The sequence below is a fragment of the Zootermopsis nevadensis genome, unplaced genomic scaffold (assembly GCF_977971745.1).
Source record: "Zootermopsis nevadensis isolate Lab colony 2312 unplaced genomic scaffold, Znev_1.0 Znev_ptg000017l, whole genome shotgun sequence".
NCBI lineage: Eukaryota > Metazoa > Arthropoda > Insecta > Blattodea > Termopsidae > Zootermopsis > Zootermopsis nevadensis.
In genome coordinates, this window is record NW_028259149.1 from 9,755,461 (window position 1) to 9,778,582 (window position 23,122).

General features: G+C 37.5%; 3 protein-coding genes across 7 annotated transcripts in view; 1 reads left to right on the top strand and 2 right to left on the bottom strand.

The window, feature by feature from the left end:
* Positions 1–188, bottom strand: part of 14-3-3zeta (tyrosine 3-monooxygenase/tryptophan 5-monooxygenase activation protein zeta) — a 28,013-nt gene extending 27,825 nt beyond the window's left edge. The window contains exon 1 of one of the 2 annotated variants that reach the window (XM_022072605.2): positions 29–188. The gene's annotated coding sequence lies outside the window, so the exon portion shown is untranslated. The remainder of the gene's footprint in view (positions 1–28) is intronic. The other variant, XM_022072602.2, reaches the window with a different exon arrangement.
* A 594-nt stretch (positions 189–782) lies between these two features.
* Positions 783–7,130, top strand: RpLP0-like (ribosomal protein LP0-like). Of its 2 annotated transcripts, XR_002544433.2 has the most exons (6): positions 783–938; positions 1,034–1,196; positions 2,971–3,120; positions 3,533–3,761; positions 4,012–4,485; positions 4,718–7,130. XR_002544433.2 is itself a non-coding variant. In XM_022072601.1 (5 exons), the coding sequence occupies exons 1-5, from the start codon at positions 911–913 to the stop codon at positions 4,411–4,413; spliced, it is 972 nt and encodes a 323-aa protein (XP_021928293.1). In that variant the 5' UTR covers positions 783–910; the 3' UTR covers positions 4,414–4,633. The 2 variants fall into 2 exon arrangements, 1 of the variants encoding a protein (XP_021928293.1); XM_022072601.1 differs by lacking the exon at positions 4,718–7,130 and having other exon boundaries at positions 4,012–4,633.
* Positions 5,798–23,122, bottom strand: part of LOC110833985 (uncharacterized) — a 32,209-nt gene continuing 14,884 nt past the window's right edge. For 2 of the 3 annotated variants that reach the window (XM_087350355.1, XM_087350356.1), the window contains exons 2-11: positions 16,306–17,608; positions 15,189–15,242; positions 13,209–13,321; positions 12,580–12,835; positions 11,281–11,745; positions 9,676–9,859; positions 9,118–9,242; positions 7,826–7,945; positions 6,857–7,004; positions 5,798–6,601 (exon numbers count right to left, since the gene is read on the bottom strand). In XM_087350355.1, the coding sequence (XP_087206481.1) occupies positions 6,505–6,601; positions 6,857–7,004; positions 7,826–7,945; positions 9,118–9,242; positions 9,676–9,859; positions 11,281–11,745; positions 12,580–12,835; positions 13,209–13,321; positions 15,189–15,242; positions 16,306–17,608 (2,865 nt within the window). In that variant the 3' untranslated portion in view covers positions 5,798–6,504. The remainder of the gene's footprint in view (positions 6,602–6,856; positions 7,005–7,825; positions 7,946–9,117; positions 9,243–9,675; positions 9,860–11,280; positions 11,746–12,579; positions 12,836–13,208; positions 13,322–15,188; positions 15,243–16,305; positions 17,609–23,122) is intronic. The other variant, XM_087350357.1, reaches the window with a different exon arrangement.

Below are 23,122 nucleotides of genomic sequence, written 5' to 3' on the forward strand. Positions count from 1 at the left end.
CTGTCATGCATTTCTGTTTTTTACTTACGATTTATAAAAATAACGTAGGAACTAAGCCCTTGGAACTACGATCACAAATATCTACACACTATAACAATCTTCCAGTTCCCGACAGATTCCTCGGCTCGAAAGAGGGGGCTACACCAGCGGATTTGGAAGTACTAAACCAATCATTATATTATCAGAAATGATAATATTTAGGTAAATAATTGTTCAATAATATATAGTAAAAATCAAATCTATGTTTAATTTATACATTAGAAACAGTGAAATAGTTTACTTAATGAATATGTAATTGGGTTTTATGTTGTATGACGTGAGGTTTGTTCAGAAAGAAGTGCTGATCAATCAGCAATATTTTACCGGGGAGTTTTGCATTTATTTTACATTCTGATATAAAAGGTGATCTGAATATAAGATGAGAATTTTTTGAGTGATAAACCACCATAAATAATTACAAGATCCAATAATGTGTAAAACTTCACATAGATATAATTGATGATATTGGGCAAACACAGAATTGGCATGGCATTCGTACCAAAAGTATAAAATGCAAATTGCTAATTTGGCAAACACACAGGGACATGTCAAAAATCTCACTTTTTTCTAATAAGCTTACGTTTATTTTTTTATCCATTATCGCCCTACTTCAATGTGCAGAGTACATATCCTTTTCAGTTATTCAGAATAGTATCTACAACTTTCAGGTTAGAATAAATCGCTAATATCCCGTGCCAACGATAAGGGATATATTATATTAAGCATTGGCTACACTGTTTCAGAATCGAATTCCCAAGCATTACCAACATCAACTAAAATAAATGGAGGACCTGATTGTTCCTATAGAATTGCACGTGTTTTGACGATTGCAACATAGTAAAGTATAAGAAATACTGTCCGTTGAAAAGCCATGCCTAAGTCGAAGCGTGACAAGAAACGTATGTATTGTAATGTAAGACGTATTGATTAGTGAACACCTAATCTTTGTTTAGTATGGTACTTCAGCTAATATTTACTGATTAATGTGTTTCAGTATCGTTAACAAAAACAAAGAAGAAAGGATTGGGTTTTAAACAGCATTTGGTTGATGACATTCGAAGATGTGTTCAGGACTACAAGAGAATCTTCGTATTTTCTGTTCAGAACATGAGGAACTCAAAACTGAAAGACCTCCGTACAGAGTGGAGGCACAGTAGGTATGCATTTTAATTTATTTTTAGCCTTTGTGAGTTACAGGTCGTTGTGATTGTTTTTAGAATCACAACGACCTGTGTTTTTAGAATTATGTTCTATGGAAAAGAAGTGTGCACCGGGTATTGGTTGGGAAGCCTGAGGGGAAGAGACCACTGGGGAGACCTAGACATAGATGGGAGGATAATATCAGGCTGGATCTATGGGAGATAGTTGAAGGAGACTGGATTTTGTTGGCCCAGGACACGGTCTGGTGGAGGGCTTTGGTTAATTCGGTGATGAACCTTTGGGTTCGGTAAGCCATCTAGTTAGTTATTATGTTCTATGTAAAGTGATGTCCAAAGTTTTCTAGATATCTGGACATGTCAGGCACGTATGTAAATTTAAATTATAAATTAAGTTCTTGAAGCATATTATTGCTTGTAGGACTCATAAGTACACCTCACAACTTCATCAAATTTCTGTGAGTTCTACTTTTCACTTATTGCTGTTATCAGTTGCCATCATCATGATGCTTTTATGGTTATGCTATGGCTCTGCCAGTTAGTCACTTGTCTTACTACCATGGAGGCATGGGTTCATGGCCATGACAGTCAATGTGGTGTTTGTGATGGACACTTTGGCATTGGGACAGGTTTCTCTCAGTGTTCCAATATGGCTGTCCGAGTAGCAGAATATCGTATCTTATGATATTATAGAAGACCTTGAGATGGCAGCTAAAACATTTTGAGATACAAAAGACTGACTAATAAGGTGTTGCTCCAGGTGAACATGAAGCACATTTAGAAGCATAAAATACAGACCTCCATTCCTATACCAAGAGCAGTGCTTTGTTTTGACTATGTGGCTCTATGTTTACCTGGAATAAGAGTTTATAAACAACAGACTCATGGCTGGATGAAGCTTGTAAATTTTTCTTCATTCATAACTATTTTGAATTAATAATAAGAACAACACAAAAAAAGATTGAAGTGGGCGCATAAATATACTGGAAGGAAAAGCATGGCCTTATCTATGAAGCTATATCAAACTTCCTGAGTAGCAGCAGGACTGTGTTAAGTGATATGCTGCATAGTTCAGAATCTCTTACTGATGTTGGACACATATGATGAGCAAGATAGTCAACATGGCTTTCTGTGGCTGGCATTGAAGGATTAATTTACAATAACAAACCTGATTCAGACCTGTAGTTTAATTAAGACATAGAGGAAGACTGTGAAAGTATATCTTCACATGAGAAACTATATTTTTTAACTTTACTAGTACTTTTACAAGAATCTGTTGGTAATGTTATAACTGAATCAAAACTTCTTAGATGTAAATGTGTTACTATACCATACTTGTTATGAAGCTGTTAATACAAAGCTTACTAATTATTATTTGCAAATAGCAAGGGTGTGGATAATTGATTGTAAAAATATGTTGGAGCTAATGTGTGGCTGGTTGCAGTTTATCAGTCCTGGACAGAACTTGGCATTTTATACAGATGTGGAACTTTGTATCTTTGGGTGATGTCAAGGAAATTTTAATCAGAAAACCCAAAGTGGGTGGGAGTCATAATGACTTGGGAGGATAATACTAAAATAGGATTCTGGATTCAGCTGGCTCAGGACAAAGTTCAGTGTCAGGTTGTACCAATGCTAATGAACCTTTGGGTTCCATGGAGGATGGGAATTTCTTGATCAGCTGAACAAGTGTTAATTTCAAGAAGGGCTGTGATATAGTTAATATTATATTTATTAAGTTATACAGTTAACTTATTTTTCAATATCTTTGCAGATTTTTCTTTGGTAAAAATAAAGTTATGGCTTTAGGTCTTGGTAAGACAAAGGAGACGGAAGCTCAGGATAAACTGCATAAGGTGACAAAACATCTGATTGGTCAATGTGGTTTACTCTTCACAAACAAAGAACCTGAAGAAGTTCTTGAGTGAGTATTATCCTGTTTCTAACCAGGAGACTATGAAGGCATTGTATTTAATAATAATAAGAAGAAGAAGAAAATGCACTGGAAGACATTAATAACAGAAGTATTATTTTTGAGTGTGACTGTGTTGATGTACCAAGCTACCAAGTCAGTAATAGATAACTTAGTACTCGACTACTGGAGTTATTGGACTGCATGAACTAAAAGTAAATTAGCTTAACTTCTTTGTAGAAACTGCCCCTCCAAATACCAAATTCTGTTCATTATTTGCAGACATATGGGCACAATAAACATCATCCCCATAATGCATTAATTTTCTGCACTTTATATAAAGAATGCAGAATGTTCTACACTCTTAATCCATTTGTGGTACAAGTTCTGGGCAGTAAGACATTTATATTGGCTTATGTTTCAGTTGGTTTCAAGACTACAGTGAAAGTGACTTTGCTAGGGCTGGAAATGTTGCTACAGATACTGTGACGTTGCCTGCTGGTCCCCTCCCCCAGTTTCCACATTCTATAGAGCCACATCTTCGTCAGCTTGGAATGCCTACGAGCCTGCAGAGGGGTGTGGTCACAATGCTTTCAGAGTTTACTGTCTGTAAAGCTGATCAGGCACTTAAACCAGAACAGGCCAGAATACTAGTAAGAAAAAACAAACATTGATTTTAATCTACTGTGCCATACACGGTTAATTTTCTTATGCAGGAATATTAATTATTTTTCTCTTAATGTCAAGATGAGGTTGCATTATATTAAGCTTGTAAACATGAAACAGTTTAAATGCATGTCATATGCTTGGAATGAATGGTTCAGGGTACATTTATAAACACAGAAGTTCATCAGGACAAAGTAGTGTTTTTTATATAATTTTACCATGTGTGGTTCTTTGCAGAAATTACTTGGGCATCAAATGGCAGAATTCAAAATCACAATGAAATGCATGTGGTCAAAGGATGGGAAATTTAAAAAGTTTGAAAGTAAAAAGAAAAAGAACAAGAAAACATCAAAATCTCAGGAAGACATACTTGATGTAGATATGAAAGAAGTGGATGACAGTGTAGATGTTGGAATTGAAGTTGGTGATGGAAATGTGGATGCTGATGTTGAAGTTGAAGGTGAGTCTGTAGATGCTGCCATTGAAGTTCGAGATGAGACTGTGGATGCTGCCATTGAAGTTCGAGATGACACTGTGGATGCTTCTATTGAAGTTCGAGATGAGACTGTGGGTGCTGCCATTGAAGTTCAAGATGAGATTGTGGATGCTGGTGTTGACATTAAAAGTGACAAGAAGTGACAATGTTACTTGGGCAGTTGCACCTGGATTATAATTAATAGGAAAGGACAAAAAGTCAGGAGCATTTATCGTGTGAGTTCTGTGGTTGTAACACAAGTACTGTCACTTAAATATGTACTGCACTTTTTCCCAACCTATTTCTTTCATTGTAATTATGTCAGTTTTTTCATTTCAATTTTGTAAATAATTTGATTAGAATAAACTGAAGGTAAGAAATCAAGGAACTGTTTTTCCCTATATGAATGTGAAATAGTTTTGCAGCATTGTATACCATGAAACTACAATATTAACCTTTTTCATACAGGAACAGGTGATTTAAACACTGATGCTGTGGGACTGCAAGGACCTGTGAAATACAAAGCAGGAGTGCCAACTGCTATGATGCAACATTGAGGTTGCAAAGTTCATCCTTCTTCATAGAGGGTGCTAACAAAAATGTTATGATGTAAAATGCATGCGCACAACACAGAACATAATTTAGTTGTTAGTTACATGAAAACATGCAAATAGCTTCTGACATGCAAGTGCCCTAAATCCTTCCCTACATGAAAAAATGGACAGTTCAGTTATACTTGTACATATATTGTCTCTCCATGTTCTCTTAAATTTGTATTATTACTGCTGTACAGGGGGGAAATATGTCTCTATGGAACTGTGACGTCTAATACAGCCTCCAGATGACACATGAATGGACATGAAGCAGCAATGGAAAGATACTGACGGGAAAATCTGTCCTAGTCCCACTTTTTCCACCACATGGACTGCCATGGGTGTGAATCTGGGCCTCGGTAAGAAATCAGTGACTAACCACCTGAGCTAAGGCAGAACTCTTTAAATTGCATGAAAGCATTGTTATTCATGCAGTTTTGTCATCTTCAGGAAATAATGTATGAGTATTGTGTGCCAGAAGGACATGAAATTAATGGAACATTCTGATTGGATTGGTGGTTTACAATGAAAATGCAAAAGTTATGTAGCCAATAAAAATTATGAAGCTCACTGCAATAAAAAGAAGAGTTGTGATCTGCTCGTACATGACATCACTAACTGCTGATTATTATTTGGTAACCAATTTAGATAGAGTGCTGACAGGGCTCCAGTTTTTTTGCGTATTCTACCACATTCCACAGAGACTTACTGGTCAGGCTATTCCTTGTGGAAGACGCGTTACCCTGGGATACTGCTGTCGATCAGTATGGTCTTTGGTACACAATGAAGCTATGTAATGAAGTCAGTAAATGTACTTAAACCCGCCTTATGGACTAACCACATCTCATATGTTTAATAATGGTATGGTTACAATTTAAATATATAAAAATTCATGTAATGGTGGCAGATTAGGTGCACATCGCAATGAATAAGTAATTTTGAGATGTATCAAACATTTACCAGAAAAATATATATTTTTAATTAATAATGTATTAACAGATAATATATTCAAGCAGTGTGGTATATTCCTTCTTTGAAGGTAAAATATAAATATATTTCACAATTACAATATTTAGAGTACACTAAAAATAAAAAAAATAGCTATATTTTGAATAGAAAGCAGAAAAGTGACTTCTTGTGTTTTCCTTTGGATCATCTTATTTAAATACATTCGAACATCTCTGAGTAATCTTAAAACTTTGCATACCATGTGGTGTATTAGATTATAAAATAAGCAAACAAACAAACTATTAACACTATAAATGGCACTAGTGCCAAATGCATTTCAACCACAAGAGGTCATGATCAGTGGCAACAGGGAATTAATTCATAATCAAAAATGGTTTAAAAAACAAATCATGATGACCTCTTGAGGTCGAAACCCGTTTGGCACTAGTGTCATTTATAGTGCTAATAGTTTGTTTCTTTGCTTATTTTATATCTCTGAGTAGTGACATTTCAACATAAAGAATTTCCTGAACGCGAAATTTGAAATATAAATGCAGTTATGGTAACTAAATATAAGAATTAAGAAAAACAAGAATGAGAGTACTTCTGGCACACATTCTGACTTCCCAGTTCCGGTAATACTTGAGCCATTTTCTGCAATATTTTCAGTTGTACTTCAGTGCCAGCAGCAAACTAATGGACCACACCAATTAATTATCTCCAACTGCGTGGACAGTTCTTTTCATCAGACATGTCTCCACAGTTGTCAGTCCCATCACATACAGCTTGTTTCTTAATACAGCGACCATTTCTGTAAACATGAATAACATAAATCCATTTAATGGAGAATGTTTTAATTTTCTGATCATGTCTCAACTACTATGCCAGAAAAATCATCATGGAATACTTTTCAGTCAGCAGAAAACATTTGTCTATATTTGAAACTGAAAGAAACATCAATGTTCCAATGTATGAACTACCTGCTACAATGTTCCCTGTCAACACCAGAATGCCTGAAGAGTAAGACATGCCCTTTCTTACCAAAGTAATAACAAGCCAGACTTACCCACACTTCCATTCATGACTTTTACATTCTCCTCCACAGCCAAACGGTTCATCTGACTTGTCCTCACAGTCTGAGATCCCATCACAGAACTGAGCATGTGGAATACACTGACCATCATTGCAGGTGAACTGGTTTGTAGTAGGACATGCTGGTACATATGAAAAAGTGTTAACACATTATGTGTGTTCTGATAGTTCAGTTCTATTCATTTACACAACATGTGCTTCTACTTTCCTTCAAATGCCCCATTCTAAATAAAAGTACTAGTAAATTTGTACCTGTATGATTTTCAAACTTCCAGCTAGAATAGATTTTAATTAACTAAACATCGCCCGAGAGAATTTTAATTAATTTCTCTGCAAGGTCATAGGAAGAAATTACAGGCAATTTTCAATTGAAATCAATGTTTGAACACATTACCAACATTTGATAAATTTCTGAATAGAGACAGTCAATATCTGCACTTTAATCTCTATGAACAGGCCTCATGAATTTACTGTTCTTAGTAACATCTTCCCTGCCAGAGCCACTATATAAATTTTGTCTCATTCTGAATCAGAGGATTATTGTTACCAGAAATCACTATTTGCATTCAAATTTGCAATACAGTTGCATTTTTACATTAAAGAGCCAAAATCAAGACAAAAGAATATAACAATGTTCACAAGACTGACATCTAGCAACTGAGTTGATATAAAAGAAAGAAATCTGGCTTAAAATGATGGACTGGATAATGAAGCTTTTAGCAAATCCCGACATACTGTCCGACAGGCAGAGGAATGTGTTTTATATGGTTAATGTTATAGTTATGAAAGAAAGAAAAATTTATACATATTTATAAGCCAATCACAAACCAAATGTCACTTGTACAGCTACAGTGATCCAAATGTGGCCACAGAAAATATTTGTTTGATAATTGCTAAACCTGACTGAACAATATGCAGTACAATTTCTATTGATCTCTCATACCAGAGGTGCAGTTGAGCTCATCAGAACCATCCCAACAGTCTATAATACCATTGCATTTCTTCTTGAGCGGAAGACAGGAAGTGTTGTTGCCACAGTGAAAATGGGATGTCATATTGCATGCTAAAATTAAAACAGTAGAAACAAGTTACTGATTTAGTTCAGAGCATTTGAAGCATAGGTAAGTTCAATTAACCATCTGAACCAAGGTGTGATGACATTACTTTCATACATACAGTTAACGATTCAAGTTAGGTTTCCAGATTTTATCTTTTTACTAAAAACTCTATAAAACTACAAGTTTTTGGTCTGTGTTCTTATTGGTGGTATGGTTGGTTGGCATAACTGAGTTTTGCTTTGACTGTGTGGTGAACTGATACCATTTCTGGGGTAGGGTGTCTAGTTTACATGTATTAACTAAGTGTTACTGCTGAATGTTTGAAACCAGAGATCCAGTGATAAGACCATCTGACTACAAAACAAATTATACTCCTTTATATGTCTCTTGGCCAAGCCGTGGATAATGATTAAAAATTTTGGAAGCAGCTGTTGGTGTGCAGGTGACTGGTGATTATTTGTTGGTAACGGGACAGTGTTCTCTGAGAGTTTGATTCTGGCAATGGACAAGAACAGAGAGAAAGACTGCTCGTGGCTGCAGGAATGGGATGTAACATAAAAGAAACTACTCGTATGTCACTAACTAGACCCATTATTTATTTACTCCTTTATGAGACATGTAAAGAGAACAGTGACTGAAGCCATACAAACAATACCAGATAAATCGTTCAGAAAATAAATGAGCTTTGAGAAAAGTATTTACACAGTTTCAAGGCTTCACTTGTGCAATGATCATTCAGTTGTTTTCCTTCTTTGAAGTCTAATACCACATTTATATTTCCTTTCATGGAACTGAGCTTCTTAGAAATGTTTTTCCACCCCTGTATATGCTAATGTTACTCTATCAATTGCAGATATCACACTACACTGAATAAAATGATGATGATGGTAGTGGCAGTGATATAATAATAATAATAATAGGTTTGGCGTTTTAGCCTGGTATGGCTCCAAATGTAATTCTTAAGGGTCCATTTTAACATTTCTATTACTTACGATATAGCTCATGAACATATTAATAAATCTTTTGGTTCCATGAAAGTCGAGGAATTTCTTAATTAGTTGGTGGATTATTTGTGTCTTTAAAACTGGAGTAATATAAATTATATAGAGAACACTAAATCTATTATAAGTGTGTTCTAAAACCCATAATGAAAAAATGCACTCTGTAAAACACTTACTGCAATCAAATTCATCAGTATGGTCATAACAGTTCATATGACCATCACACCTCTTCTCCTGTGGGATGCAAAGATGGTTTGAGCAGCGCCACTCTGTTGGGAGGCAGTAGGAATCATCCAGACATCTGAAAAATTGCAGTATCCCAGTTCATGTGCAACAGATCTCCATACACCCAGAATCTTGTAACCAAGATTGATAGAAACTAACTATAATCCAGTTTATTCCAAACAAGAAAATGGTATGGATGGTCTGGCCTGTAAAATGACATAACTGATCCTTCTCATAAGAAACAAGTGTTCTGCTACGAAAATGAACTAAACTGGAAAGATGCCATTCTAGGAACATCATACATCATTCGAAAGACGCTCATGTAAAATATATAATGCCTCACACGAAATCTGTTTAATGCATATAACACTCATTAAAAAATGTATTTCAAAAATAACTGCTGTACTATGTACCTCAGGGGCAAGGTTTGTCTGAGGTATATAGAATTAAATACCCTGAAAAATGGTGAATAGATGGAATAATAATAATAGTATCATTTGGAACTGTACCTGAAAGCATCTACATCAAGTTTGTTGCAGAACTGTGTATTGATGAGGCAATGACCCCCACAACCTGTTGGGTCACCAGGGTCATGAGGCTGTCTACAGGTTGGCACATCTTCACCACAGAGTGCCACACACACTTCACCAGGCAAGCACTCATCACAGTGGCGATATGATGGCAGTGACAGATCTGCCCAACAAGTCCATATCATGGAGACTATTAATAACCAGTATTGTCATGTGACATCAATGCTAATGTGGATCCCATTTCTGGGTGATGACACCATTTAGAAATAGGCTGCATTCTTGACATTTCAGACATCCTTATTGTGTCCATCTTCAGGGCAAAGTTATTTCCTAACGGCCCTCGCTGATACTTAAGAAACAGGTTCATAAACTAATGAAATTGATTAGATTAATTTGTTTTGGTAACATCCAATGGAAAATGAGACAGAAAAATAAGGCCCTTTAAAGGTATATCTTTCTGATTCACTCTCACTTTGCTACCACTTGACAAATCTAAAAAAGCAGTTCCCACTAGCTTGTGGCCCTGATCTATTAAACTGGAAGAAACATTAGGCAGTTACTTCACATTAAATAAGTATTTTGAAATACTGGCAAAGCAGTCTACTACATGATGTCATCACACAAAAACAGGACTATTCACATTCGTAATGGACTGCCATGAAAGCTTGAAATCTTCTACAACTGACATCAATTTCCAGATATCATATGAACTTGAAAATAATAGCAGTACAGTCTTGAAAAGAAGCTGTACGGAGCTGACAGGAATGGCCTTTGTATCAACTGTGTAAAATTATCTTTACTTGCAATGTCTAACATCAAGGCATCTTGACACACAGTTCTTAAATGCGAATGCCCATATTTACAAGATAATAAACAAGAAGTTCTAAGAAAAAAATATTCATAATTTTCTTCAAATGATTCAATCTATATGGTGGGATTGGCAGGAAGTGTAAACTAATAATTATACAATGCAGTGATCAATTTATGTGCTTTATTTTCATCAACACACATTCTATGTTAAATTTGCCAGGTTTCTTAAATTGATATTTTTGTATTTCCAACATATTTGTAATTGTTAACATATAAAAGGATTTCATACAAAATATATATTATGATCTATTTCCATACAAAATTTCACATGCCTGTAATAGTTCCTTATTTGTATTCATCAAACAGATAACTAACTATTGTTAAGTATTGCATTAGACTGATAAAGTACAAAATGAGCTGGTCTTGGACAGGATAGACGAAGGAAGAAGTCTGTGGAAAAATCTTACAAGAAGAAGAGATATGATGGTGGGACACATTCTGAGACACCCAGGATTGGTTAATTTGGTAATGGAAGGAACAGTTGAAGGGAAGAATTGTAGGGGGAGACAAAGACTGGAATATGTGACGCAGATTTCTGAGGATGTGGGCTGCAAAAATTATGTAGAAATGAAGAGATTGGCGCAAGATAGGCAAAAATGGAGGACCTCATCAAACCAGTCGAAAGACTGATGACAAACAAACAATTGCATTAGATTGTTTTTTGATAAAACATTAATTTCATATTACTTTAAGATACAAATGAATACCACTTACCCATAACTGGTATTGTTGAACGTCTGCTGGAGTTTATTAATGTTGCGTTATCTCCGACAGCATGAAGGTGATCTGTCGTTTGCATGGTAACTGTATTCCCCTCAATTACATCTACACTGGAAGAACTGGATGCTGCAGGTGGTTGAACTGTCATATCTACACTTATGTCATTGGAGACGACCTCACCTTCGAGCACCCTCGATGACAGAACTGTCACTGTACTCATGTTTTCACAGTCTCTCACTTCGAGGTCACCTCCGGCCTGCTCTAGCAACAAGCAGGGCTCAATGTTTGAGAGTACATCTCCCACTCCTCTGTCCAAGCGACATAACCTGCTTCGTATCTGGGTGTTTTTGGACAGCGCTGATGGAGCGTTGCAGTCACTCCATTCAGACCATGATGACCATCCAGGAAGAAGTGCTGGGTCTGGTGTCTGCTCGGGCAGAGATGCCATATCCACCACAGCTAAAATGTAACAGCAGAATTGGAAAGTATTGTTTTCTGCTATTTTTAATTAATGGTACAGAGATTTCTAGTTGCTGAATCTGTCACATGAAATATGTAATATAAAGTCTAAGTGAAAGGATTTTATACAGTTAATTTTAATCATCATCATCATCTTCTAGCTGTCAAGGATTTTACGCCTTGTGACCATTCCGGCCTCAGTCACCCAGGAATCTTTTTAAAGGGCGTCCTTTGTTTATTTTTCCTATTGGTTTATATTTCAAAATTAGATGTGGCAATCTGTCCTTGTCCATTCTTCGTACGTGTTGGATAAAGTTCCTTCTGTATCTGTGGATTTTTTCCAATATTGGCTCTGTTTGTAGTTCTTTGTGGATGACATCATTTAACAAGGACAACACTACCACTATATTGACACATTTTAAGCCCTTAAGATGGAGACAGTATGTTTCTCCACAATATTTGTATCTACATTCGTGTCTACATGAAATCATAATAAAAAAGGACATTAAAGGGAATTAAAATTAATGTTCTGAACACGAAATTAAAAGGAAAACACCCAAGAGGGAGACCAGGATCAAGAAGTGAACAACAGTTTAGGAAACATATCACACAGAATGAAAGAAGACTGAGAAGAAACCAGACATACAGCATTTAGTCTAGTTATTGTATTGTTTAAGTTATCTCATCTACTAAAAATAAACTAACAAAAACGAAGGTTGTCTTGTGTGCTTGCTATCTTTGCTGCTTAAGCCTCTCATCACTTTCTTAGCCAATCAGAAATTCTCAAATGTGTCATGAATTTCTGCAATATTGTAAGGAGTGGAAATTACATACCAACAAAGCCTATTGATTGTACATCAACAGCAAAATTTCCCAGCCACATTTGACCGTGATGATGTTGCAGTCCTCGCAGGAATTCCAGGCCTGCCTGGTTTGCTGCCTCGCCATTTGGAGGGGCTGACAATAACACCAGTTTGAACTGTACCAGAATACCACCGGTTCCTGACTTCTTAAAACAGTCACTGAATTGTGTCACATGTGAGTGATTGTAGTGTACAGACAGCGTGCTGGCACTGAAGAGGATGTTGAGCTGAAAATTTTTAAATTTCAATGTCAAATTATTATAAGAAAAGATTGGTCCTCTCAATATGAGTAATGCAAATGATCAGCACGATGTTAGTCAAGTTATATAAAGACAATAATTGCAAATATCACATATTACGTTTTATAGTGTTTACTTTACTTTCTCCTTCATATTCTTGGCTTAAATATAAAATGAATCAGTCATCCAATGTGCTTCATAAATTAGTTCACAACTGCCTTCTACGTGCACAAAAAGTTACATCTGTCAGCTACAAAGTACATCATAACACATTTAAATTATAAAGTGTTCAATTATAAATTCAATCCATGTACTGTATATTTAATAGTCTTTATAATATATTAAATAAATTTATGTTTACCTGTTGTGTTATCTGAGCAACTAGTTGCTTGAAGTCTGCTGAAGTTTCATCCTTCAGACTAGACTCATACCGCTCATTTGTTATTCGGAACTCGCCAGCTACCACATTCACGCCTGCAAACAAATGACAAGAGTAAATCTTCACTCTTTAAAAATAGTATAATCCCCCATCTCATTTTATTAATTAACATTTGAAGAGAAAAAAAAAATACAAATTTGCAATATAATTCTCCTACTTGGTCTACAAGGGAAACAGAATCATATCCTCAAAAGTTGTGGTCAAACACATCAACAGAGCACCAAGACCTATAATAATTCTCAATTTATTACGCCATTCCCCATTTGACTGTCTGCCCAAGAATTTTGATATTTTCTAATTTGGAGGTGAATACCCTGAGTAAATGCCAGAGCTATGGTTATATTTTTACTTGAAAGTCTTTCTTCCTCTGTTTCTCTTCCTTTCTTTCAGGAATGAAGGCTGTAGACATGTGAACATAACCTCCCTATATGTGTTCTCATCTTACACTCTATGCATGTAATTGACAAGAATCATTCACAGGTAACATCATGATCCTTCAGCTTTCAGTTTTATGTTTATGCTTCCTAGTTGGCCATTTCTCCATTAGTAATGCACCGTATTGTTCAGTACTGGTCAATTTTATTACAGGGCTCCAAATATTTCAATGTAAAAATTGTGATTCGGTAACTAAAATAAGCAAGGGACTGGTGCTTGAGAATTTGGGTCTAAAAATAAGTCCCGAATCGTAATAAAATAGTACCGAGACGGTGACAAAACCTATATCCAACAAAAGCAATCGATCGATGGTCACTAACCTCGTGCACTCACATTTTGAGGTGCGGCAGATGATGCAGGCGTTCTGATACGGCACAATTCGTGATGTTTAATCCACCCGACTGCATGCCAATCAATGCTCGGACATTGACAGAATATACAATAAACAAACAGTTGGAACTTCTACTTGGGTGTCATGGCTACGACATACGCGACCTTCCCACCCAACAGTCCACGAGCGTTGGTAGATAATTTGCAGGGGGGAAAAATCTATTTTCTATGGGTCGTAGGGAAACAGGGTGCAAGGCTGTGGATTGGATCATCTGGCTCGGGACACAGTACAGTGGCGGGCTCTCGTGAATAAGTAATGAACGTGACATTTCAGGTTCTCGTTACGGCGAGTATAAAGATGACTGTCTTTGGGGATGTTGCAGTGTGCAGTCTGGTAGAACTTTACCGACGCTACTTTAGTGCCACAAATGCTTGTTTAGTGGAATAAAAACCAGGTCTTACTGTACTGCACCTGTGACATATGGTGTAACGTGAGGGACTCGGCTTGTGTTTTTAGAGGGGAAGAAGAGAGGGGTGTATAACTTTGAATGGACGGGGCACAGCGGCGCTGTGGAGGTCCCGGAAACAAATGAGTCATATCATACTTTATCGTACTTCCGGTCTGGGGTAAGAGCTGCAGGGACACTTCCAGACTGGTGGTTGAAGGTCTGCTCAATGTACTAAGGTTTGGTTAGAAGGGCTACGATCCTGTCCTTTGCCGCAAATTAGGTTCAGCGCTTTGTAGTACGTACAGCAGGGATGCGACATCGGGTATCTCAGTAGTGACAATGTAATTTAAACATCGGGTAATGACTTTCACAGATCCCAAACTACTTGCACTGTTTTCATCACGAAGTTCGGTCGACCAACATTAGTGCTCCAAATTTAATAGAAATAGGTCAGGCATTTTCATATGTGAAAATTGCGAGATGATCGAGGGACAAACAAGATATGAACTCTGAATAATACATTAATCACGTTTTAAAAGCAGCAACAGAAATAAAATATCTACTCGTTTTCGTGACAGCGTAAGGTCTGAAAAACAGCACAATTTAGAGGGGGGTGTTCAGACCGTTTGCTGTCCAGAAAGAAATTATTCTGATCCGGTACACCACAACAGATATTTGTTCCACTCACCGGTTTCTGCAGCATCACAGCCTTCTGGCAGTTTCAAGGGAAACGAGTTCATAGCTGGAAAGAAAACCCATCGTTAGCGTGGTAAGATACAGTACAGAAACATATCAAGATAGCTAACAGATTACAATATCTGGGAACGACAGAAACAAATCAAAATTACATTCACGAAGAAATTAACAGCAGATTAAATTCGGAGGATGCTTGCTACCGTTTAGTGCAGAATCTTTCAAATCCCAGTCTCGTAACTCAACATCAACATCAGCGGAAACAATTTTACCTGTGTTACACGCGTTTGAAATTGGGGCAAAGAGAAAGCCATTCTTATGTGACCATTTATATTCATAACTACAAATTTCCTAAATTCCAGACATTATGAAGTGACTTGAACAGTTTGCTGTACTCTAAACACAGGCCTACTCACCACGTGACTCATCGTTCAATTGTTGCACGTGTCACATACTGCATGTAGTCTACACGAGCGTCATTGTTATAAACTACGCAACAATGAAACCGACCGACACCATCCAAACCAAATAGACTTATAGACGCTGATCCCGAAAGTAATTCTTTTTTATCCTCCGCCTACGTCTAGATCTCCTACGTGACCAACCGAATTCAGAAATGATTAAGTGCTGAAGATTATAACTGCACTTGGAGCTCCATAATTAAGTTAAATATTCTGTCCTTTAAACCAGTGGTATTCAAACTTTTTTGTTCGCGTACCCCCAGATATAATTTCTCTTTAACTTTGTATCCCCAAAGTTGTTCGTGTATAATTCAAGTTATACATAGTATATAATCTACATCTAAAATAAATTAAATAAATTACATCCAAAATAATGTTTTAAATCTGGCCCTGATCATTCAGTGCTTATCATAAAATAATATTTTCTTTAAATTTCACGTACCCCCTAAGATGTCTTCTCTTACCCCAGGTTGAATACCACTGCTTTAAACGACAGTGCTATTTGACTTCCTAGTGTCCCTTTGCCTCTGGCGACAAGGCTTGTTTTAGACCTTAAAGAATAATAATTTATGTAAATGATACAAAACGCAGCGTAATAATCCCGCAGTACATTAAAATGACTACAGTATGAATGTTTGTAGGCCTCCTGACCTGTCTTTGCGTAGATGACCAATCCTATGGCAACCAGGAGTAGAACGCAAGCCAGGAGTAGGATACAACATCCCGCAAGAGTCCTGCGCTTAGAGTGGTCACTCGGAACGAACTGTAGTTTCCACCTCCTGAGGAATGCCGTCTTCTTCAACCTCGCCGCCCGGCCACTTGGCAGAACTCTGGAGGACCGCCTCATGTTCATTCTGTTCTCTGTGTATGGGCTCGGCGAGGCCTGTTGCTGATTCAGAAATTCAGAGTAATACAACGGCACTGTTCCCGACACAGTTGGTATAACTGATGTGAACTCCAAATTTTGATTCCTTACGTTCTTAATGATTGCTGTTGGTAATGTGGCACTATTCACAATACGATTCACATTCTTTTGTGATTTCATTATGCATTGCGTCGAATTCAAGTCGGAATCGTCTTTTGAAACCTGATGTTGCTTCTTCATCAAAGATGGAGACGAGTTTTCTGAATTTTGAGCATTATTGAGGAAAGCCTGGGTAGGACCCAAGTTGCTATATTTGTTTGTAGATTTTAGTGACTGGGCCACTGTATTTTGGATGTCTAGTGACGTATCATTAATCAAGTTGTGTTTATTTGAAAAAGATGGAGAAAGATTAAGAGGAGATTTTGAAAAGGACGGCATCGAACTCAGGTACCCTTCACGGTAACTATTATTTAGAGATATAGAAGGCATTGGTGCATGGTTTGAACATTCCTGCACGTTGTTAATTAAGGATGACATTGAATTGTGTCCCTGGAAGTTTTGTGATGAGCATATCCTCAAATTATTTGGCTGATATTCATCGGACCAAAGAGGATTTGAACTGTTACAGTGGACTTCTGTGTAGCCGCCATCTTCACAGGAATGTTGCTGGTATTTAGCGGTGGAATCAGTCACAGATTTATTTACATTATTATTGTCACTTACAATAAACGATGAACATTTTATGTTACCATGTTTCACATCTTCTCTGGACGGAATATTCAACATCTTTCCCACACACGAAGGCACTCGACTAGTACACGAAAACGATTCTGAAAAGCGTCTATACTTGTTTAAGGTCTTGTTCTTTGGTAAACTGAATGAGGACGAGGACACGAGCTTTGTTGAGTTTGTGTTTGCGATAGTTTTCCATTGTTGCGCGCTAGCTTCTCTTATATTGTCACAGCGACCATTATCGCAAGAAAGAAGATGTAGGCTCCTAGACCATTGTTGAATGTCTTCATTGTTGCTGTTTTCGCTGAGAGAGAAGGACGCTTCTTCGACATCATGTTGAAATCCTAAATTGTCCATCTGTAAACAAGATGATACCAATGTTGACAAAAGAAATTATAGAAAAAGTTACAGTGGAACCGCGGTTCCGGAGAATTTGACGTAAATACGTCTCTGTAATATAATGTAATGTAAAGTAAAGTAATGTAATGTTATCTTCAATGTCATCCATCTTGTTACGAAAGCAGATTGTTGACGGCAGTAATGTAACACAACAATGCCGAGTAAACAGACGACGTTTCCTAGGTAACATAACAATGCACGCAAGCTGACAATTGTCGGTCTATATTTACACATTGTTGTCGATTTGTTGATACGGATCTTACACATTTTTCTGTCACTTTTTCGTTACACTTTTTCGTAACAGTTTTTTGCGGAATGACCCTTCCATATAGACGTATTTACGTCAAAAAAACTAAGCCATTTGATCATGCCTAACGCATTTATCTGAACACAATACGATGTTATTTTGTTTATTTAGGATCTAAAACTGAAGGCTCACCTTATAATGATAAACAGTAAAACAATTTCGAGCTAAGATGAATGTTTGAAATTACCAACAGCACAAAATCTCAATGTTGATAGGACTACTATCACCCGCAGATACCAAGTACTGGAAATGAAAAACTAAGTTTCAGAAGAGGGGATGGGATCGTAATACATGGGGGGATAAGGTATCTTATCATTGTCCTGCGACAAAAGTTAAAGTGGCTAATAACCTAATTTCGATGTTCAGCATAACAGTAAACAGTTTGTTACCGCAGTTAACATGTCATGTAAACTGTAAAAGTGAATCTGTACTTTCCTAAAAGGTACATTTAACTGAAATTGTACGTGATTTATTAATATTTAATGTCGGCCTGTATATTCTAGAGATGGACTGGTTGGATCGACAGAAATCCTCGTAAATATATCTTGCGCACGCAAACACACGCACTTTTCGTTACGAATAATCGCATGTTTCTGACTGCTTGCCACAAAGAAGTTTAACTGAATAACCTGTTTTCTTTCACACCTTTCCTCTCCTTTGTAAAAGTCTGCCATAATACTGTCATTTTAATATTCATTGGATTAATTTACGACTCTGTATCAAATTATAAGTTTAAGTAGTGTCGCGTGGGATATGTCAATAGTAGGAAGACTGCAAATAATAGATCAGGATAGATGTGGGATGGAGCGATTGTGACGTATTTGAAACCAACTAGCATCTACAAAGAATATGTGTTTCTTCAATTTAATCAGCAAGAAACACTGGTGGAATTTTATCTGTTTGTACAGACGCTAGTCTTTTACAAAATCAATCTATAGTGAGATCCTCTCCAGATTCATTTCAATTAATGTCTTAATAGTCTGAGAAAGCCGATCACAGTTCAGGAATTATAAATGAATTTAATATTATTATGTATTTTGTTAATCTATATTGATACGTTATGTTCAATCAGTGCGAACAATTGTAAGTTTTTTAACAGATTTTAAGTAGAGAATATTTCTAGCCACTCTCTCCTGTCTGCGGTAACTTCCGACCCCACAATAAAAAATACTGTCTACCCCTGTACTAAGATTATTGATTCTGTTAATATCATACGTTTCGTGGAAATGGTTTAATATCATCAAAGTGATTCATGGTACTTACAAATAAAATTTGCACTGAATCTTACTCAGTGACATTTATTTTCGTTCTGAGAATCGTAGATGAAGGTGCTGAAAAGTTCCCCAGGGAACATATCTACGGAAGTCAAGAGTTCGTGATACAATCGAAAGCCCTAGCTTATCTGTTATTTCATTTGCATGGGCAATGTAACCGATTTGCGTGACGTAGTAGATCTACCCCATACCCCTGAATGACGCACACTGCACCACAGCTGCTCCCCACATCACCTTCATGCACAGTGGTCATAATGCGAGATTTAACAGTCTTCACCACTTGGACGTTGTCTTATGATAGTGACAAAGGCTTTGCGATGAACTTCTTCCACCCCCCCCCAACACACACACACACACACACACACACACACACAAGTAATCCTATTGCTCACACATATATTTTGAGAACACGCGGATGTGTGTTAAGAGTTCCACAGAGCAATAATTCATCATCAGATGTCGACTTTTCAAGTACGACTATGTACTTATAGTTTAATTAATGGCGCAGTCGGTTGAATGAATGGATGATTCATGAATAAAGAATTGTAAAGGATATGGAAGGAAGCGGTCATGGCATAATTCCAGGTACTATTCTAACATCTCTGTGGATAGACTGAGGAAAACAACAAAACCCTAGATCAGGGCAGTCTGTCTCTGGGCCGCGATTTGAAGGCAGGACCTCCAGAATACGAAGGATTGCAGGCCTGTGTAACATGGAATTAGCCATGACGTTAATCTTTTTGGATTTGTTCTACGGCAGGCATCTAAAAGTTATCCCTGATGTTTACTATTTATTGTCAATAGCAATACCAATATCAGTAGATTTATTAAGTATTGAACTATCCGTCAGTTGTGATGGGTCAAGATAGGACGATCCTAAAATAAGCGACGTACTTAATAAACTCCTAAGACAAAATACGAGTTCTCATACCGCACATGAAGTGCGGGGCGGAAAATTCCAGCGACGTGTTATAAACGAACAGTCTTTTTGAAAAAGTTTGCAAAACGCCTAACAAGCTGGTATCTTCCTTGTAATTTAAAGGAACAGTTCATAAATTCATTACAAAGACTAGTACAACATACTAATAATACGAAGCATATTTAATAACACTTCCAAGAGAAATTGTCTTCTGCAAACCACGGTACGAGGCACAAAGCTGCGACATGATTTAATATGGATTGACATGAATACGACCTTTCACACTGAACTGACCACAGGGTAAATATATACTCAACTGAGAAGAAATACTTGAGTCAATTTAGCAGTGGTCGGTAAATAAGACAACCATCTCCTGGCTTAGCGAAAAACCTGTGCACCCAACACTGCATCTGGACACTATTGGTGACACTGCTGGTAAAACTTATGTAGCCCTGTACATTACAAACATGCCGAGCATAAGGTATATTAAGGACCACTTAAAAAAAGTCAGCTGTCCCGGAAGCCATCATCACACGGGACAGCAAAATCATAACAGCCTATTTTTACTAATCCCTGGCTTATGATTAAGAAGTGTTTTTCGTTATTCTATTTTCCCCACAATCGCACACAAATGTGAATTTTATTGCAATATATTTACATTTAATTTTATTAAAACAAAAAGAAACATGGTAAACAAGTAGCTATTTGACGCGCATTTTAAACTTAAATATATTAGAATTGGGTCATTTTGGGCTACACGTCGTGTATAATTCGAGAACTGAGTCGGGCCGCCAGCCTGTCTTGCCTGGTGCAGTACTACCATTCTTTTACTTAGAGTTGTTCGTTTTAGGCAAGGATCATCGGAGTGCTTTGCCTCCTTTCCAATACAACGTCACGCGGTAAAATGCGCGAGGCTTTGTCTCAGCGACTCCTTTCCTTTGCCTTTACCGTGGCCCGAGAGCAGATGTTTCTGGACCGGCAGACACTCTACATTCTTTCTGTTGCTGTTTATCTACTTAGATAAACACGTGAACAATGAACATTCTCTAACACGCTAAGCTGTCGCCTCGTTACAAGCTTCGGTTCATCTGAAGGGAAGAGTTCGTTAATTAGGAAGTGTGAAATGTAAGGGGGGAAGGCAGGAGCAGTTTAAATCCTACCTCTGTGCTAAAACTAGGTGGCGGGGGAGAAGCAAAATTACATCTGTCTGTAGGAGCATTTTCATTAAATATATTACAAATTCTTATTAAAATACTAAATTCAGAGACCAAGGCACTGCCCGCCTGCTTCCTACAGTTCTACCAAACTGACGAAAAAGCTCTTCCGAAACGTCGGTCACAATCTACCACACTACGCAATGCAACATCCCAGAACACGGCCATATTCATACTCTTCGCCGCGAGAACCTTAAAATCTCACCAACAGCCCTCTTCTTTAGGCATTGACTTCACAAAAAGCTCTTCAAGATTCCGTAACCTCGCAGACAAAAAAATCACAGCTTCTATAGAACATGAATGTTCATTGCCGTGTTCACTAGAGCCCGCCACTTGCCTCGTCTCAGTTCCCTTACAGGAACTCTTTTATCACGACCACTTATAAACAGCAACAATGATTTCTGTTGCCTTTTACCAAGCGTCGTGTTTAGTGTACAGCTCTGTTGCTTCGTATTCGAGTCATCCTGCATTCGATTCTCGACCCGGAAACCCGCTCTCACAACTGAGCGTTTTCATAATTTCCCTCAGTCCTGTCATGCAAATTCTGGAGTAGTGCCTTAAATTAGGTTCAGATCGCTTCCTTCTACATCCATTCTAACAGATATACACAATTCACAAACCACCTTCTCACAGGCGCCAGGAACCAGAGCAATTGTTAAATCGTCTTTAAATAAACAAACAATCTCTTCTCCGCTATGAATAATACTCAACTTCTGTGACACCCAGTACCTATACCTGACCTGACCTGGCCCGTATTTTCATTAAAAACATTTCTAGTATCGAGTGGGTTTCTTTCACCTGCCGGAAACTATGGATGGTTTCAGCTATCCATTGTTACCAGCTTGGTAGGGGTAACTTTCCCTCTTCAGTTAACTGCGCTGTAAGGCTGCTAACAGCCATACAAGTACACAATTCATCCTGCTATTGCCATTTTTATTTAGTTATTTATTACCGCTCACTCATCCGAAAGGAGAAACACATAAATGAAGTGGCCAAAAACGCCCAATAGAATATTTAGACGTAAAAGAGAGTGGGTGGGTGTAACGGAAGACTGGAGAAATCTGCATAATGAGGAGATAACCCCCGAAACGACGTGAATATCAAATATAATTTCGTAAAGGCATTCGCCTGTAGCTACTGAGGAGAAATACGTAAATGGTAAAAAGGAGATGATATTCAAAAGGTGCATCAGGAGCGATGCGTTCCACTATCCTGTCAGGTCTCCGATCTGGAGAAGAAAAACAAGTTTCAGAAGAAGACATTTAATATAATTTCCATCATGTCTGTTGCTGAGAAAACGTAAAAGGTAAAGTAAAAGTTGTTCTTATATTCAATTAAGCACAACGCCATAAAGACTTATTTGACAGTGGAGTTACGGTTCCACACATTCTTAACTTCAACCCTAGATGGTGATGAGCTTCACACTCAAATCGCTTTCTTTCGGGGACAGAGACCCCGGCACACTGATTAGGAAGACGAACAGACACCAAAGTCGTTCTAGAAAGAAAGTCAAATACACAAATATCTTAAACTGCCGGGAATTGAACCCTGTGCATCCAGCCCACAGCCAGCCACTATATTAATTGAAATATTCCGAATCATATTTAAAAGAAGGAGGCGTTCAAAATTAGGGAGTAATTAAAACTGAAGGCTATACATCATGGTTTACTCTTTCTTCTCCCTGACACGCATGCAGTGAACTAGGCTGACAGATCAAACCTCACCCCTAAATGTCCGAGCACAGTGAGCCATGTTCTG